General features: G+C 40.8%; 1 protein-coding gene across 1 annotated transcript in view; it reads left to right on the top strand.

Annotated features, from left to right (window-relative positions):
* The window catches only part of cfap65 (cilia and flagella associated protein 65), a 156,699-nt gene that overhangs the window by 10,796 nt on the left and 125,444 nt on the right, over positions 1–20,459 (top strand). Inside the window, exons 3-7 of the mRNA XM_087988626.1 lie at positions 1,625–1,812; positions 5,496–5,598; positions 9,437–9,603; positions 12,143–12,339; positions 14,181–14,326. Coding sequence (XP_087844752.1) covers positions 1,625–1,812; positions 5,496–5,598; positions 9,437–9,603; positions 12,143–12,339; positions 14,181–14,326 — 801 coding nt within the window. The remainder of the gene's footprint in view (positions 1–1,624; positions 1,813–5,495; positions 5,599–9,436; positions 9,604–12,142; positions 12,340–14,180; positions 14,327–20,459) is intronic.

Here is a 20,459-nt window from a genome sequence, read left to right as displayed (position 1 = left end):
AATCCTTGCAAATGAGACACTTTGCACCCTTCATTCCATTCCTATCAAGGGAGGAATATTATATGATTCTATCACTTTAGGATATGAAACAAACGTTTTCACTCTTTCGGGCAGTTCTTGTCGTGTTAGATTATTGGGTACTGTGTCTGTGTTTTTTGAAGCTGATGATTGTCAATCATTTGCTAGTTTCTAGCTTGACTTTTAGATATTTTTAAGCAACCTGTTCATTTGAACCTTGAACCCTCTGACCTCAAGGTAGGGACACCACGTCCGTGCCATATGACCACATTCTAGCTTGATTTTTACAGTGAGTGGTTGTCTGATGGGAGAGGATTTGACTTCATTGTATGTGTTATTAAGTTAAGCAAATGAACTGTACAGGCTACAATGATTGTGAGATAGGTATTGAGACTGTGAGCATAAGTGATGATTAGCATCATGAGCTCTCGTGGTACAGTAGTAGTGTCCCTACCTCTAAGCCAGGAAACCTGGCTTCAAGTCCCATCTGTTCCAAATGATATGCAATAACATCTCTGAGCAAGTTGCTTTGAAAATATCTAGGTGACAATTGGCCATTGCCAGGTAAAACACTTTCTCCGTTGTAGTGATGGACAATGGATAATAATTGATGGAGGGTGGAGAAAGATAAGAACTATAAATTAGCATATTTAAGGTGATTGGTGTAGTGAGGAAACAGATTCTTGTGTTTTAGGTTAATGTTGATATGGGAAAAAAATGTTCCAAATGACAATCAAGGAAGAAAAAGAGACAGGATATTTATTCAGCGGCAAAGATGACAGAGAACAATGTTTGGAATGAACTAGAGATTGGGAATACACAAACAGCATAACACCTTTGGTGTGAGACCTTTATTCTTCAAGTGCAACGATTTTTGCTTGTCAGATGCTACTATCATGTCAACAAAAGCAATTGCATTTATGTAGTACCTTCAACACAGTAGAATGTCTTTACAGGTTTGAATGTCAAACAAACCTTGACACTGAGCCATGCGAGGAGATAGTGGGGAAAGTGACCAAAAGTTTGGTCAAGGAAGTACCTTTCGAAGAAAAGGAGGTGGAGAAACCGCGGGAGCACAGGCAGAAATTGCTTAAAAAAACTCAGCAGGTCTGGCATCTGAGGAGAGAAAGCAGAGTTAACATCTTGAGTCCAGTGGACCCCTCTTTAGAGCAGTTCTCTAACCCTCCTGGAGACAGGTTACTGGATCTGAAATGTTGACTCTGCTCTTTCTCTACAGATGCTGCCAGACATGCTGAGATTTTCCAGCAATTGCTGTTTTTGTTTCTGATTTACAGCGTCTACAGTTCTTTTGGTTTTTGTTTAGGAGAAATAGGGAGGTTTTAGTAACCCATTTCTAGAGCTTAGGACCCATACAGCAGCAGGTAATCATAGACACATCAACTTAATGCCCCTATCAGGATATTTTGCTACCTGAACTCAGGTTATTTGAATTGGATATAAGAGGGTTTGTTTTTCCCAGTGTGACCAGTTCAAGATCCATTCAATTACATAGTGTTTCAGTCAGGCTCTTTGTTTTGGTGGATTGATGCTCAGTTAATGTAGCATCTTGTAGCTTCTTAACACTTTGCCTCTGATTCCTTTGCAGTGGAGTGTCCCCAGTCTAGCCAGCACTGAAATCTCAGGAAGGAAGAAGAGCAAAGGAATCAAATCAAACTTTTTTGGAATAGAGGTCTTGGACCATCTTGAATGGCTGAACTGGGAGCCGGGGATAGAATCCACTAAACATATAATCTTAAAGAATGTACAGTTCAAAACTCAAAAACTCAAGTACAGGTGAGTTCTGGGCCAGTCTTGCAGGAGCTTTAATGCCTGTTATAAATCACTTCTACATCGCATCTAACCTTGAAGTTTCTGAGTCTTTTGACTTTTATTTTTTATGGGTCACTTAGGTTTGCATCATTGAGCTTTGAGGGTCACATTAGAAGTTTAAATTGATATTTTCATTCATTTGCATACATCTCCAGTCACTGATGTTATGATTTGGGATTGATACACTAAAGATTAAGCAACTGAACAAGTTGTTTTTGTCTTTTAGTTTCTCCTGTCTTCTACTCTTCACCATTTTCCCCTTTTGATACTTGGGTCTGTACGTACAAAGAATGCATCAAGTTAGTGTGCAGGTACAAAAAGCATTAGGCAAGGCAAATGACATGCTGGCCTTTACTGCAAGAGCATTGTAATATAGAACTAAGATGTTTTGTAACAACTGTACAGAGCTTTGCTGAGATGTCATCTGGAGTACTGTCTGCAGTTTAGTCTTTCTATTTAAGAAAGGGCATACTTGCGCTTGTCATGATATAATGAAGTTCATTAGATTGGCCCCTCGTGTGGATGGTGTCCTATGATGAAAGGTTAAGTAAATTGGGTTTATATTCTCTGAAGTTAGAAGAATGAGAGGCAATCTTATTGAAACGTTTAAGATTCTGAAAGAACTTGATTGGTTAAACTGTGAATTGTTTCCACTGGGTGTGGCACGGTGTCAGCATAAAGGACCAATATTTTAGAGATAATGAGATACTTGTCATATCTTGAACCCATAAGGTTGTGGATGCTCTATTTTTAGATTAGATTAGATTATCTGCAGTGTGGAAACAGACCATTCGGCCCCAACAAGTCCACACCAACCCTCCGAAGAATAGCCCACCCAGACTCATCTCCCTCTGACAAATGCACCTAACACTATGGGCAAATATCACAGAAGCTTTGGAAAGAGTGCAGAGGAGATTTACTAGGATGTTGCCTGGTATGGAGGGAAGGTCTTACGAGGAAAGGCTGAGGGACTTGACGCTGTTTTCGTTAGCGAGAAAAAGGTTGAGAGGTGACTTAATAGAGACATATAAGATAATCAGAGGGTTAGATAGGATGGACAGGGAGAGCCTTTTTCCAAAAATGGTGATGGCGAGTACAAGGGGGCACAGCTTTAAATTGAGGGGTGATAGATATAGGACAGATGTCAGAGGTAGTTTCTTTATTCAGAGAGTAGTAAGGGTATGGAATGCTTTGCCTGCAACGGTAGTAGATTCGCCAATTTTAAGTACATTTAAGTCGTCATTGGACAAACATATGAACGTACATGGAATAGTTTAAGTTAGATGGGCTTCAGATTGGTATGACAGGTCAGCGCGACATCGAGGGCCGAAGGGCCTGTACTGCGCTGTAATGTTCTATGGAAGAGAATTAAGTACTTTTGGAGTGTAATTATTAACATAAAATCTTACAAAGAAGGCCCTTTGCAGCTCCTCAAAACAACTATCCAATTCGCATCTCACTATCTTTTCTCCTGGTGTTCTCCCCCATAGCTTTGCATATGTTTACTTTTCAAATATAAATCAGATCTGATTTGAAAATTACTATTGAAACAATGTTTTGTTTTAGTGATTGAGGGGGTGTGCATGTCTTATTCTTGGCCATCATTTATTGCCCATCCCTAATTATCCTGGAGGATATGTTGGTTTGCTGCCTCTGGAACCTCTATCATCCTTGGGGTGTGGACAGTCACTCAATCTGTTAGGGAAGGAGTTCAAAGATTTTGATCCTGCATCAGTGAAGAAACAAGGATATAGTTTTAAGTCAGGATGATGAGTGACTTGGGAGGATGGTGTTCCCATACATCTACTACCCTTATCATTCTAAGTGCTGAGATCATGGTCTTGAAAAGTGTTGTCAAAGGAGGTTTGGTGATTTACTAGTGTGCACATTGCAAGTAGGTGGTACACACTGCTGTGCATTAGTGAAGGGAGTGAATGTTGAAGGTGTTGGAAAGGGTGTCAATCAGGTGGGATTGACTTGTCCTGGTTAATATTGAGCTGCTTCAGTGTTGTTGAAAATTCTGGCAAGTGGAGAGTGTCAATTTTGGGCACCAGCTGTACTGGAACTGTTTGGCTAGGACATAGCTACTTCTGGTGCACAAGTCTTAAGTATTATTGCTGCAATGCCGTCAGGGCCAATAGCCTTTGCAGTATCCAGTCCAATTGAATTGTCTGAAGATTGGCATCTGCCATGGTGGTGACCTCAGGAGGAGGCATGATGGATCATCCTCTCCATACTTCAGGCTGATGGTGGATACAAGTGTCTTATCTTTTAGAATGATGTACTGGGCTTCCCATTTATTGAGATGGGGATAATTGTGGAGCCTCCCACTGCTGCTGGTTGTTGAATAGTCCACCACAATTCACAAGTGGATACGACAGGACTGTGGAACTTAATCACTTAACCCTGCCTGTTGCATGTTGCTTCTATTGCTTGGCATGCCCAGTAATTCTGTGCTATAGGTTCACCAAGTTGACACCTGAACTTTAAGATATGCCTGGTGCTGCTCCTGGCATGCCTTCATGCACCTCTCATTGAATCTGGTTAATTTCTGAGCTTGGTGGTGCTGGAGAAGTGGGGGACATGTTGGCCATGAAGTTACAGATTCCTCAATGTTGAATACAATTCCTCAATGTGAAGATGGGCCATCACCTCCACAAGGACTGTGTATTGGCTATTCCTAACAATATTGTCATGAACAGCACATCAGCTGTCTTGTTAAAAGCAGATTAGGTTATTTTATCACAAAATAAATTTTTAAGTCATAACTCATTTGTTTCTGATAGCATTGCTTAAAAATTAAATTCTTATCTCCTTTGGTTCTTTTGTCAGTTACTTTAAATCTATGTATTCTGGTTACTGACCCTGTTGCCGTTGGAAATAGTTGCTCCTATTTACTCTTCATGATTCTGAATAATTCTATTAAATCTCCACTTGACCTTCACTATTAAATGGAGGATAAATCCTAAATTCTTCTATTTAGGTCACAGACCTCCCTCATGCTTAGCACCATTTTTCCAATCCCAACACGTTCTCTCTAGGACCTTGACATCCTTCCAACAGGATGGTGCTCCAAATGTTTAAAAATAATCCCTTCAATGCTTTATTTAGATGCCAGCTTTCTTTTAAAACTTTTCAAAATAAGTCTGCCTGTGTTTGAATCCCTCCATTCTGTTTTCTCCTGCCTACCTTCACCAATCCTACAACTCCAAATGATCTCTTCATCACTCCAATTCTGGTTAATTAAATTTCCAAGTTTCCTGACTGTATCAGTGTGACCATACGTTCAGCTGTCCAGGTTCTCAGTCATTTGCTTTCCATGGAGAAAGTGAGGACTGCAGATACTGGAGGTCAGACTCAAAGTGTGTGGCGCTGGAAAAGCACAGCAAGTCAGGCAGCATCCAAGGAGCAGGAGAATCAATACTTTGGGCATAAGCCCTTCATTAGGAATTTACTACTAATTTACTTCCTATACCTGCCTGCATTACCTTTTATTGTCCACCTCCATTAGAAATACCCTTAAAACCCAATGTGTCTTTAAGTGGCTTGGTGTCAAATATTTTATTGCAGTTGTAGATTTTAGTAAGCTAAGCAGTATTAGAATAATGCAATGTTATTGTTAGTTATAAATCTGTTTTCTGTTGCAGACCTCCAACTACTGAATTCTTCACCACACTGTTCCCACAGTCAGTGGTCTTGGGTGCAGGGACCTCTTACTCTCTGCCAATCACTTTTTGTGCTCTTGAGCAGGTAAAGGAATCAAACAGTATTGTATTGGTTTGCATTATTTCATATCTAAAATTTGATTATATAACATATATTTTCACCCGTTCTTCAGTATTCCTCCATATCATGCAGCACATCCAAGCTAAGTAGATGGTTTGCTCTTGAATGTCTCATAGAATCAAAGGAATTTACAGCACATGAGTAGGTTAATTCACCCATCATATCTCCTGTGTTATGATCCCAGCTTACTGGATAAGTCAGATACTAGACTGAAACCTGGCTTAATGGGTCATATTCTGATTTGTTTGATTTTAACAAAATGGTCTCTCGCTGAAGCATAAACAAGGAGTGCTGAAGATGTTGCTTTAGTGAGTATGCAAACAAGAGAAATGATGATAAAATTGAATAAGCTATCTACTTCAAATGAATATTTGAAGACTTTTTAACATGGTAAAGGCATAATTCCATTAAACTCGAACACACTGATAAAAATCGAAAAGTAAATCAAAATCTCTTGTATAGTTAATGTAGCCAAATGCTGAAGATGCTGGAAATCTGAAATAAATATAGGAAATGCTGGAAAAACTCAGATCCAGCAGCATCTGTGGAGAGAGAACCAAAGTTAACATTTCAAGTCTGATATGGCTTTTCTATATTCTTGTTTGACCAGCCCTATCACAATTTTATACGTTTCAGTGAGATCTCCTCTCATTCTTCTAAATTCCAGTGAATACATGCTTAGTGTATTCAATTTCTCCTCATACAACTAAGCTTCCACCCTGGGAATCAATCCAGTGAATCTTGGTTGTACATCCTTTCCGTCACATTTTTTTTGTGAAGGAGACCAAAACTGCAGTAATGTTATGGGTGTGGCTTCTCCAAGGCCCTGTACAGATGCATCAAGACACCTTGTTCCTACACTGAGATTCTTTTGCTGTGAAAGTGAACATGCTATTTATTTTCCTAACTGCTTCTTGCATCTGCTTCTTGCTTTAAGTGGCTTATGTACAAGGTCACTCTTGATGCATCAATATTTCCCAATTTGTAGCTATTTAAGTAATACTGTGCATTGTACTGCATTTGCTATGCATATGCCCACTCACTCAGTGTGTCTAAATTGCTTTGAAGCATCTTTGTTTCCACAACACCACTCTCAATTCCTCCTGGTTTGGTGTCATCAGCAAACTTACAGCTGTGATCTCTCTGAAACCCCATTAGTTACCACCTTCCTCTCTGAGAATCACCTATTTATTCCTACTGTCTGTTTTCTGTCTGCTAACCAATTATCAATCTATACCAATACATTACACCAAATTCCCACATACTTTAGTCTTATGTATCAAAATTTTTCTGTAAATCTGAAAACCCTACACCTGCTGGTTCTCCCTTATCTGTTCTGCAAGTGGTTGTATATGTCATGTTTGTATTAGGAGGATGAGGATCATCATAGATGCAAAAAGAATCAAGTTAAAATTTGCATCCTGATTTAGTTTGGAGTGGAGGGATTTAGACTGAAATGAGAAAATAGAATGTACAGTGACCAGATTAGATTTTGGTATAATTTCTGAGGGATAATTAGTGGAATAGATGCTTTTCATTCCTTAAACACATGATTTCTTTTTAATCATTCTGTTCAGAGATGTTATTATACACCTCTGGAACAGGTGGGATATGGACCTGGGCCTCCTGGACCAGAGGTAGAGACATTGCCACTACACCACAGGTGCTCCTTCCTTTAGCCCCTTGAGATTTCTTTGTCATCTATTAAGACTCTAGTTAGTATGGTTGTCATCTCAGCTGATCCTTCCTGCACCCTCTTTGATCTATTAGTCAAGAATCTGTCTTCTCTCTGCCCAGTGACTCCTCTTTCTCTGCTCTCTGGGGAAGATAGTTCCAAGAACTCATGATCCTCTGAGAGAAAGATTCTTTTAATCTTATCTTAAATTAGACTTAATTTTAATCTTATTTTTAGTCCGTGTTCCTTAGTTTGATCTTTCTCACAAGGGGAAATATCCTTTAAGCATTTACCCTGTCAAGTCCCTTCATATAGATGTCATGTTTGTGTTTTAGTTATTCATGCTGTTGTTATAAATAAAATAGAGGGTCTTGCTTGGCCATTTCAGTGGATAGTTAAGTGTCAACCACATTGCTGTTAGTATGGATTCATGCATGTAGGCTAGATCAGGTAAGGATGGTAGATTACCTTCCCTAAAGGACATTAACAACTGGTTAGAGTTTTCTGTCAGTTTAAAGTTTGTTTCATGGCCACTGATAATAAGGTTATGGACTGGGTTTTTGTCGTGAAGTGTAAGTTGGAAAAATTCCTGATCCTGTAAAACTTCCCCAGGAAGGAATAACCTCCCCCTTCCCCACCCCCACCCCCAGCAGCATATTTGTATTCCATGGAGGTTGGGTCGGATGGAATCAGGCCTAACCAAAAGGAGGTTGGCCCAAAATAGCCACAAAAGCAGATGGATGATAAGGCCATCAGGATAGAAGCCATGCTTTCATTTACAGGGACGGTGATGAATATTACTGATGGATATCAAGCCCTCACACTGGAGAAGCTGTCCTTCTACGCTGCGTCTGTCCAGCCACTCCAAGGTTATGCGCAATCAATCATGGCATTGAGCTTTGGTTCTGGATGTTGGTGTTGTGCGTGAGCCTCAGAGGCTTGAGCAGCTGGAAAGAAAGTTGGAGGGAAAGCTGCTCCTCAGTCTCTCCACATTCCTCCTTGCCTTATCTATAACCCCTTAAAGTATCCATGATCCCTCCGTTCTTCTGATGTGTGCTCTATTGTCACTCACTTAAAATCCACCACGAGCAAACATCAGATGCCATATAACACCAGTGGGAAGACTTAGACTTTCAGTAGTCTAATAATAACTCATCTTGTTCTATTCAAAAACATGTTATACTAAAATAAACGTTGGATCCATTGGAAAAGCGTTAATCCTCTGAAGTCACTATTATAAATACAAACAAACATTATAAACAATTAACAGCCATATCACCTCTCATCAAAAATTTTTAAAACAGTGTAAAATTGGCAAACTGAGAACATAACCTCCTACCAAAATTTCCTTTTGAAAGTCTATTATGTATTTTTGAGCTCAGTTGTCAAAATTAACCAATATAGCTCAAAACATGGGACCTACTGAGACTGTAAGACCTGTATCTCTGTTAAACAATTCCAGATACTGTTTTCTTTTAGTGTTGTATTGGAGCTAGGACCTCCATACTTGTGACTCTTGACATCGATGTAATAACATACATCTAGTTATAGAAAACTCCATCAAGGGGGGGTTTGTAATACCACACACACAATGGAGCCAGTAACAACCGAAGTATTGTCCACAGCCTGGCGCTCTCAGCCTTATCCCAAAATGTGCTTGAAGTATGCAAGTAGGTATGAGACTCAGAACTGGGTGACTTTTAAAGATCTTTTGGGTTTGCCCAACTTGGAAAATATCATTGAACCTTGTGACTTACTCAAAACACGCCAGTGGAGATAGGTATTTTCCTATCGCCACCTTTTCTCATCACTGCCACTATATTGTTGGACTAGGGCTGATTCAATAATTTTTGAAGACTGGTGCCTGAAAAACACTAACTTTGCTGGAACATATTTATTTTAACCTTTAAACTAGTTTCTCTCTGTGCTTACCTTTGTTTTTCTATATTTGTGTCATTAACTACATTTGAATTCCTCAGATGCTGTGTTAAAGTTTGACTTCATGCCTCTAAATCCCAGTAACATAACCATTATGCTATTGCATTAGGGTGAAGATAAAATCATATAAATGCCTCCCCCTCCTTCAATGAGATACTTTGTCCTTGATTTTTTTTTGTCTCCTTGCAGAAAAACTATGAGGATCGCATTGTGTTTGAGACAAAAGCTGGGTCATTTACTATTCAGCTGCGTGCTTCTCTGCCCTCCCATGATCTGGAGATTCCCGAGTGGCTGTGCATACCACCATGTGCAGTCTACGAAAGTTCAGAGGTCGCATTTTACTTGCATAACAATAGGTAAGGCTGGAAGACCATATGAGCAAGAGAATCTCTGTTCCACCTTTTCATGAAGGGTCATGGCTATCTGTCCATGGCCTGGTTCCCATAGCCTTATCCCATGATTGTTGAAATGTGGTGGAAGTACGAAGGTAGGTCTTAAACCCATCCCCTTGCTTTGGATCCAGTTTTATTTATTTGCTTGTCTTGGTTAAAAAAAAACTAGGCAAAAGTGAGGACTGCAGGTGCTGGAGATCAGAGTCTAGATTAGAGTGGTGCTGGAAAAGCACAGCAGGTCAGGACTGAGTCCTGAGGAAGGCCCTTTGCCCGAAACGTTGATTTTCCTGCTCCTCGGATGCTGCCTGACCTGCTGTGCTTTTCCAGCACCACTCTGATCTAGACTCTTAGTAAAAAAAAAACCCACCAACCTCACATTTGAAATGATAAATGGAGATTTTTTGGGGAGAGACTTCTACCACCCTTTACTTAAAACTGTGTTTCCAAAATTTTCTCCTGAATTCCCTGGCTCAAACATTAAGGATGTGTCACCTCATCCTAGTGTCCCCTGTTGAATTTTGGAGTATGAGAGACTAAGTCCTATCAAGAATTAACAGTGATCTCTTGGGAGAAAGTGGCATACACTCATGTCTTGGGAGATTTTGAGAGTAAGCACAGAGAGAAACTAGTTTAAAGGTTAAAATAAATATATTCCAACAAACTTAGTGTTTTTCAAAAATTATTGAAACAGCCCTAGTTCAACAATATAGTGGCAGTGATAAGAAAAGGTGGTGATAGGAAAATATCTATCTCCATTGGCATGTTTTGAGTAAGTCACAACGTTCAATGAAAGCTGACTAAAGTGGTACAGGAAATTCATTCGATTTCACATCGCATTGGGTCTTCATAATAGTGTATTGGAGCTAGGACCTCCATACTTGTGACATAAAAATGCAACCACTGGACACAGTGGTTGATTTTGTGGATTACATCCAGGTTACCGTAGAGACTTGTGAGGTTAAAGCCACATATTTGAAAATTATTGACACATTTTGTATGGTATGTACTGCACACAAATCAAAACTTTTCACTGAACCAAGGTAAGTGTGACAATAATAAATCAAAGAATTTTGACAAACACCAAATTTGATAAATGGACCAAGAGATGTAGGAATGTACCTACGGATTTATTCCAGATTTGCTGCTGATTAGAAGAACACTGAGAATGGGGTAATCTGAAAGAGGATCCAGTTCACAACAGACGATAAATTGGGCTAGTAAATGATGCATTATCAGATAATTTGCAGTCCTGAAGTGACTTGATTCTGCTGAAAGTAATCCAATTAAGTAGATAAGGAGGCAGAGCTGAGTGTAATCAGAGGAGTGAATGAGTGAGAGCCTGAATCTCAAAGTAACAGACATTATTGAAATTGTGAAACATTAAAGCGAGGAAAGGTGGAAGAAGACAGAACTTGTAGTCAGAAAATCAACGACAGTAATTGGCGAGGAGAAAGTGAGGACTGAAGATGGGGGAGATCAGAGCTGAAAATGTGTTGCTGGAAAAGCGCAGCAGGTCAGGCAGCATCCAGGGAACAGGAGAATCGACATTTCGGGCAAAGGGCCTTCCTCAGGACTTAGTCCTGACCTGCTGTGCTTTTCCAGCAACACATTTTCAGCTGCAGTAATTGGCGGCAGCCCATACTAGATATTGTTAATAGTATAGAGAAAGGCAGAGAAGGGCCTTTCCGAAGAGGAGTCATATCAAGCTCAAAATGTTAACGCTGCTTTTCTCACTCCACAGATGCTGCCAGACCTGCTGAGTTTCTGCAATATTTTCTGTTTCCATAAGGCTGTAGAATAATAAAGCTGTGGAAGGAGAAGTTAGTCAGTAGATGAGTGTTTAGCTAAAGTACGGAAGAGGTCAATATCTTCTAAACTAGACACTAAGCAGATTCTGGCATGAACCACTAGAAGAAGCATCTGAGCAGCTCACGATGTTTAGAGGGTCAGTGTGGACTCCATGGTCAGTGACCGAAATGTCACATATTGTCACTTTGAAATGTTTTCCTCTAATGCTTGGTCAGTGTAAAGGTGATTCATTTTAAATGAATTAACAAATGGTAATCTGAAATGAAACACACCACATAGAGTGATTATGTTCTTCAATGTCAAGATTCTCACCTTTGTGCTCAAACCCCTTCATGGCCTTGCCTTCCCTTATTCTCTCTCTAACGTATTCCAGACGGTGAGGAATCCACTGAGACCTTTGTGCTTCTGCACTTCTGAATTCCTGACTTACTCTTCTTATACCTTTTCTGGTCATATCTTCATCTGTCCACAAGCCCAGCTTTGGAATTCTGTTGCTAAAACGCTCTTTAAACTAATGTACTACTTAAAATCTATGACCTTTGACCAAGTTTGAGGTCTCTTGCATATTATCACTTCACGTGTCAAGTTTTATTTGATAAGCATGCTGACAAAATTACTGGGTTTAAAGGCATGATGTAGAGATACGGGTAGCTGTTGTTTCTGCTAATGCTATCATTGTTAATTGTCCCCACAGTCCGCTTCCCACAAGCTTCCATTTTGAAGTGCCCAGTCCTTTCTTTATCGTGCCATCTGATGGCATGCTGCCACCGTGGGATGACTACAAGGTTAAGGTTCAATTCCGACCAGAGATCCCTAACATATTTGATGTGATTGCTATCTGCAAGTTCGGAGATGATGAAAGTAAGAAATACTTAAAGCTGGAAGCAATAGGTGAGAATTGATTCTATCAGTGTTCCAACTCTGTAATAAAGAAAGAAAAGCAAAGGAGTTGCATTTATATCAAGTCTTTCACAACAACAATGCCTATTGCTTTTTAATTCATTCGAAGGACGTGAACATTGCTTACAAAGACATTATTTGTTACCCATCACCAATTTCCTTTGATAAGCCACCTTTTTGAATAACTGCAGTGCATCTGGTGCAGACAGAGCATTGCTGTCAAGAGGGGAGTTCCAGCATGTTGACCCAGTTACACTGAAGGAACTGCGATCACGTTTCAAGCCCAGATTGTATGTGAGCGGGAGCATTTGCAGATGGTGCCATTCCCCTGTGTTGACCTCATTCTTCTAGTGTTAGAGGTTGTGGATTTGGAAATTGTTGATGAAGGAACCTTGATGAGCTGCTGCAGTGATCTTTTCGATCATATGCAATGCTGCCATGTGTGCTGGTGGATGGGATGTAATCCTTCACACTATATAATTCCTTGTGTAGTAACCTCAGGTTTCCTCTTTATCCACTTTGCTTGTTACTTCCTGAAAGAATTCTAATTCTAATAAATTAGTTTTTTAAAAAAAAAGACAATAGAGACAAAAAAAATAAAAATGTTTTATCTTCCTGAACCCACTGGGTGTTAATAAGTATCCTATTACCACTTCCTTAATAATAGATTCAAGCAATTTGATGATTATAAATGTTGGGCCAACCATTTTCAGCTTCCTGTCTTCCTCCTTTATTGATGAACTTGCTTCATTAGCTACTTTCCAATCCATTGGGATCTGTCTACTTTCAAAGGGATTTTGGAAGATTGTAGTCAATGCATCTACTATCACTGCAGCCAGTTCTTTTAAAACCCTATGATGCAGGCCACCAATTCTGGGCCAATCACTCTGCAGCACCTTTTCAGCTCTTAATTTTTCAATATCTTTGGCAATTTTTCCAAGTTTTCTACAGTGAGAAAATTATAAAATACCTTTACCAATACACCACCATTTCCCTTTTCCATTATCAATTTCCCCAGACTTATTCTCTGGAGGTGAAAATGTGTTGCTGGAAAAGCGCAGCAGGCCAGGCAGCATCCAGGGAACAGGAGAATCGACGTTTCGGGCATAAGCCCTTCTTCAGGAAAGGTTCCTGAAGAAGGGCTTATGCCCGAAACGTCGATTCTCTTGTTCCCTGGATGCTGCCTGGCCTGCTGCGCTTTTCCAGCAACACATTTTCAGCTCTGATCTCCAGCATCTGCAGACCTCACTTTCTCCTCAAAGATTATTCTCTGGAGGGTCAACAGTACCTTTAGCCACTCTTTTCCTATTTAAATACTTGTTGACACTGTTATTTGTTTTATATAATTGCTAACTATCTTTAGTTATTCATTCCTTGCTGGTTCCTAAAATCTATCCACTCTTCTGGACTGCCTCTAACCTTTGCAAGTTTGTGCAGTGTTTCTTTCAGGGTGATATCATCCTTAATTTTCCGATGTAGACACTGATGATGCACACCTCTCAATTTTGACCAAAATACTTTGGATGTTGGGGATCTCAAATAAAAACAGGTAAGTGTTCGAGATGCTCAGCAGATCTGACAGCACCTGTGGAGAGTTACAGCCTATGTAGTCGAAGGATTGATGGTGGAGTGATGGAAGCTGGAGATGTGCAAGAACCTTCTTAAATAGTTGCTAATATCTTTGTTAAAGCAGATTTCTGAAGAAGAGACAGATCTTACTTGAAACTTTAACTCTGTTTTACTCTCCACAGCTGCCAGACCTGCTGAGTTTCTCCTCTTTCTGTTTGGGGGAGAAAAGCTTTATGTTCTAATCATGTCATTTTGCTCCACAGCCAAGTACCCTCATCTCCTGGTGAGCGCACTAAATGAACAGTCACAGACATCCTCACGGGAGGATACACAGAGCATCTTAAACTTTGGACACGTTGCTGTTGGCAGCACCGTTATGAAATATTTGGAGATTCATAACTTCTCTGTGGTAGGTTTTTCTGGAAAGAGATTTGACAAAAGGTTGGCTGGCAAGATTTTAGTCATAGAATCATAGTAATGTACAGCACGGAAGCAGACCTTTTGGTCCAAAATATCCACGTCAAACAGATATCCTAAATTAATCTTGTCCCATTTGCCACCATTTGGCCCGCATCCCTCTAAACCCTTCCTATTCATACACCCATCCAGATGCTTTCTTTAATAGAATCCCTACACAGTAGAAACAGGTGATTCAGCCCAACAAGGCCATACCAACTCTCCGAAGACCATCCCACCTCCCTATTCTATCCCTGTAACCCATGGCTAATCAACCTAGCCTGCATAGCCCTGGACACTATGGGCAATTCAACGTGGCCAGTCCCATTAACCTGTACATATTTGATGGTGGGAGGAAATCCAGTTTGTATTGCTTGCTAAGTGGAGTATAACCAGTACACTGGACTAACTGGACAGATGAAGAACTTTAAAAGATCATAAGACAAAGGAGCAGAAATTAGGCCATAGAGTCTGCTCTGCCATTCAATTATGTGTGACCGGTTTTTCAACATCATTTTCCCTCTTTCTCTCTGTAACTTTTGATGTCATTGGCAATCAAGAACTTATCTATCTCTGTTTTAAGTATACTCAATGAGGGCTGATAGGATTACGTGAAGAGGGAATGAGGGCGACACGGTGGCACAGTGGTGAGCACAGCTGCCTCACAGCGCCAGAGACCCGGGTTCAATTCCCGCCTCAGGCGACTGACTGTATGGAGTTTGCACATTCTCCCCGTGTCTGTGTGGGTTTCCTCCGGGTGCTCTGGTTTCCTCCCACAGTCACAAAGATGTGCAGGTCAGGTAGATTGGCCATGCTAAATTGCCCGTAGTGTTAGGTAAGGGGTAAAGGTAGGGGTATGGGTGGGTTACGCTTCGGCGGGTTGGTGTGGACTTGTTGGGCCGAAGGGCCTGTTTCCACACTGTAATGTAATGTAATCTAATCTAATCTAATCTAAAAAGGGCAATGGAAACAGATTAGATGGTAACTATCTAAAGAGGATTGAATGAACATTTGACAAATCTTCTTCAGGGATGTGGGGAGGATGCAGGAGGGTGAGATCAAATGAATAGCTCTTTCAAAGACCCCAGTCAGGACAGGCTCGATGAGCTGAATGGCTTTCTTTTCTGTGTGATAGTTCGCATCATCAGGCCAAGCAGGCACTGGGTTAGATGCTGAGTCGAGCTGCCTGTATACTGTTCCACCAAGGATCAGATACAGCATGAATGAGATAACATAGGAAAGATTTACATTTAAATGAAGCAACTTTGGAACGTTCCAAAATGTTTGTCCTTTTGTAGTACTGTCCCTACTTTCATGCTGACATGTAGATAGAGTAAAGCTTCCGTTACCAGACAATATCCTGTAAAGCACATAGCGGTGAGCTCCCTCAACACAAACACAAACTCGGAACACTTCAACCCCAGGGCATCAATGTGGACTTCACCAGTTTCCTCATTTCCCCTCCCCCCAGCTCAGCACTGCCCTCATGACCTGTCATACCTGCCTATCTTCCTTTCCACCTATCCATTCCACTCTCCTCTCTGACCTATCACCTTCATCCCCAACCCCATTCATCCATTGTACTCTTTGCTACCTTCCCTCACCCTCCTCTCTGACCTACCATCTCCATCTCCATCCCCATCCCCATTCACCTATTGTACTCTATGCTACTTTCTCTCCACCCCTCTCATTTATCTCTCCACTCTGCAGGCATCCTGCCTCTATTCCTGATGAAGGGCTTTTGCCCGAAACATCGATTTTCCTGCTCCTCGGATGCTGCCTGACCTGCTGTGCTTTTCCAGCACCACTCTAATCTAGACTCTGGTTTCCAGCATCTGCAGTCATTGGTTTTTTACCAAACACAAGCTGTTCCAGGTCAGATGTAACATTTTGTTATTAAGATTATAAATAAGGGCATCTCTTTTTAAATACTTCAACACTAGAAAGTGGCTTACTGTTGCTCGAACTTATAGAGTTGCATACAATTTACAGTTCAGAGATGGGCAACTCTGCTCAACACGCCTACCTTGGCATTTAGCCAACGTATGCATGTCCTGTTATTCCCTCTTCACCTAATCCTATCAGTATAAACTCTGAACACTGTTCTCCCCCTCAATTAAAGGAGGTTACTCTGTGCGATGATTATCCCTATGCTGTGTGGCAGTAGTGTAAGCCTGGTTTGGCAGTACAAATCCACAGCTCTCTGACTCTGAACCAGGAACAGAAACAAATAAGCACTGGTGAGGTGCCTTTAAATCCAAATGGTCAACTCTCCTGGTCTCCATTCCAGTCCGCATGTCCTTTGCTTTTGCACCCCATCCTTGTGTCCTATCCCCACCTCCCCTCCCCCTCCCCGTCCCCCTCCTTAAGTCATTTGGTCAGGAGTTGACTGTGTTATCCCAGCATCAATGTTGAGCATGAACAATGGCTCTCAGCAGTCAAGAGTGCCACCGACTGGCACATTTGTGTCACTGCAACCTTATGCAAAACCGAATTTGAAATTCTGTTTGATCTCTATGAAATTCCTTATTACAAGAGCAATAAATTTACTACAAAAGTGAAGTAACCTACATTGTTAATGATATACTTGCACTTTATTAATTCTATGTAATTTGATGTAAAAGTTGAAATCCTGCTATGATCTTTCACTGAAAGAAGTTATACAGATTGATTTACTGTCGAGTGTGAGTCTTCTTGTTAATAGCTGGCAGGGTGCAATAAAGTGTAGGTGCTGCATTATCAGAGGCTCTGTCAAACAGCTGAAGTGGTGAATTAAGATCTCTCTTGCACTCTTGGGTGTCCAGAACAATATTTATTTCTCAATCAACCTCACTAAAACAGATAATCTTAAGGAATCATTTTCAGGCTGTGGGTGAAGAGCATAAGAGCACTCCTGCATTGCTGCTTGTCAGCTTATGTTGTGCAAATTTGGCTGACTTCATTGGCACGGATCAGGAGTGTGATGGAATACTCCCCACTTGCCTGGATGGGTGCTGCTCCAACAACACTCCAGAAGTTTCACAAAATCTAGGATAGAACATCGTGATTGTTTAGCACTACATCCTCAAACATTCCCTCCCTCCATCACTGGCGCTTAGTCGCAGCAATGTGTGCTATCTACCAGATGCATTGTAGAAATTCCCCAAGACTCTTTAGATAGCACCTTCCAAACCCAGAACCACTGCCATCTAAAAGGACAAGGTCAGTAGATACTAGGGAACACCACCACCTGCAAGTTCACCTCCAAGCTGCTTACTATCCTGACTTTGAAATATATTGTTGTTTCTTCAGTTCATTTGGGAATACCACTTGATATTGTCGAAATATCTCTGTAATTTCTCTGTAGATTCATTCCACTACGTCCTTGCCATTGGTTGGTGGCTTTTAGAGTACGAAAGGCGCAGCAGGTCAGGCAGCATCCAAGAAACGTCGATTCTCCTGCTCCTTGGATGCTGCCTGACCTGCTGCACCTTTCCAGCAACATATTTTCAGCTCTGATCTCCAGCATCTGCAGTCCTCACTTTCTCCTAGAGACTTTTAGAGTACACCTAATTGCACATTAATTCCCCAGTGAACTATTCAAAGTTTAAAGGAGTAGACATGGAGAAATTGTTTCCATTATCCAAAACAAGGGGACACAATACTGGCATTAAAGCTAGGCCATTCAGGCACAAAATCAGGAAGCACTGTCAGAAATCAGTTTCTCCAAGAATGCAGGGGAAGCAGGTGTGGGGGTGGGGGTGGTTTGGATCTTTTAAGGTGGAGAAAAAGTTTTATTTTGGGTGAGAGTGTCAAGGGATGAGGCAGAAAATAGACTGAATGAATTTGAGGCCCTGATCAGCAATAATATTGTAGGGTGAAGCAAGCCTGGGGGTTTGAATAATTTTACACAGAAATCATATCCATTTTCAAGTACAGAAAAGGACTTTTGGCCTGTGTCAGCTATTTACACTCTAGTCATCTCCAACTCTCTGAGACCTCATCCCAACAACATTCTTTCTATTGCTTTTTCCCTGATGTACTTGTTGTTCTTCCTCCTAATTGTATCTTTATAGCATTCATCTGAATTACTCTTATTGGTGATTAGTTCCATAATATAACCACTTTCTGGATGAAGAATTTTCTCCTGAATTTTACATTAGATTTACTAGTCACTGCCCTCTATTTGTGACTCTTAGTTCTAGTTACATCCATAAGTCCTGCTTCCATGACTCTGAGTGAAATGACCAACTTATTTAGAGCATTGTTTCAAGCATTGTAACTCACAAGCCAGGACCTGCTCAATGAATTGACACAGGATTCTGAAAGCTAGCTACTGGAGGGATGTTTTCATTTAATTATGTGGAATAGCCGGTGTTGGACTGGGGTGGACAAAGTTAAAAATCTCACAACACCAGGTTATAGTCCAACAGGTTTATTTGGAAGCACTAGCTTTCAGAGTGCTGCTTCTTCATCAGGTAGCTGTGAAGCAGGACATAAGACACAGAATTTATAGCAAAAGATTACAGTTCTGGGTGTAAGTTTGCTTGCTGAACTGGAAGGTTTGATTTCAGATGTTTCGTCACCATACTAGATAACATCGTCTGTGAGCCTCCAGTGAAGCACTGGTGTTAGTGACTCACTTTCTTTTACGTATTTAGATTTCCTTGGGTTGGCGGTGTCATTTCCTGAGGTGATGTCATTTCTTCTTCTTTTTCTCAGGGTGGTAAATCGGGTCCAAGTCAATGTATTTGTTGATAGAATTCTGGTTGGAATGCCATGCTTCTAGGAATTCTCATGTGTGTCTCTATTTGACTTATCCTGGAATGGATGTGTTGTCCCAGTCGAAGTGATGTCTGTCCTCATTTGTATGTAAGGACATTAGTGATAATGGGTTATGTCTTTTTGTGGCTAGTTGATGTTCATGTATCCTAGTGACTAGTTTTCTGCCTGTATGTCCAATGTAGTGTTTGTTACAGTTCTTGCAAGGTATTTTGTAAATGGCATTAGTTTTGCTTGTTGTCTGTATAGGATCTTTCAAGTTCATTAGCTGCTGTTTTAGTGTGTCGGTGGGTTTGTGGGCTACCATGATGCCAAGGGGTCTGAGTAGTCTGGCAGTCATTTCTGACTGTCACATACAAAAGACCCTATATAGACAACAAGCAAAACAAATGTCATTTACAAAATAGGTTGCATGTTTCAGTTCATTAATAGTTTTAAGTTACATTCTCAAGATAACTTAAGGTTTATAACAAAATGGTGATAAAACATGACAGTGCATTAAAGGTGTGAGGTTAGTGGCTGTCTGTATCCCAACCTTGAGTCAGACTTGTTCTGTTTCCAAAGTGGGATTTATAAAATGTCACATGGATTGACTACCTGCAGATTGTGTGCTTTTTGAGCAAAATAGAAGATATCTGCAAATATAATTTTGCAAATGCAACTTCGCCCCATAAACTCATATGTATGTGTGTGTGTGTGCGCGCGCTTGCTTGGTAAAGTGTTTGTGAGTGTGAGGTGGAGTATAAGCCTGGGAGATGGCGTAAGTGTGAGTGTGGTGTGTGTATATGTGTGTGTATGAGAGAGGGTGTGTGTGTGTGTGTGTGTGTGTGTGTGTGTGTGTGTGTGTGTGTGTGTGTGTGTGTGTGTGTGTGTGTGTGTGTGTGTGTGTGTGTGTGTGTGTGTGTGTGTGTGTGTGTGTGCACGCGTGCGAGCTTGTGTGTGTGAGAGTGTATCATGTAGTAGGATCACCTGAGGTGTGACATGAACCCAAGGTCGCAGTTGAGGCCATCCTCATGGATACCGAACTCGGCTATTAGACTTTGTTTTATAAAACCTTAAGTTATCTTGAGAACGTGACTTAAAAGAAGTCCTGGGATTTACTTATTAATGAACTGAAACCCGTTACCCATTCTAAAAGATGAAAGATTTAATAGCAATCTCGGTTTGTTCAATACAGATATATCGTATCAGTTGCGTGACACTATGATCTTTTGATATAAATTCTGTGTCTTATGATCCTGCCCCATAGCTACCTGATGAAGGAGCATCGCTTTGAAAGCTAGTGCTTCCAAATAAACCTGTTGGAGTATAACCTGCTGTTGTGT

This window comes from Chiloscyllium plagiosum, unplaced genomic scaffold, assembly GCF_037043375.1.
Source record: "Chiloscyllium plagiosum isolate Xiang-an unplaced genomic scaffold, Cpla_swu_hap1 HiC_scaffold_7, whole genome shotgun sequence".
Classification (NCBI taxonomy): Eukaryota; Metazoa; Chordata; class Chondrichthyes; order Orectolobiformes; family Hemiscylliidae; genus Chiloscyllium; species Chiloscyllium plagiosum.
Note: the sequence above shows the minus strand (reverse complement) of the source record. Positions and strands in the feature narration are given on the sequence as shown.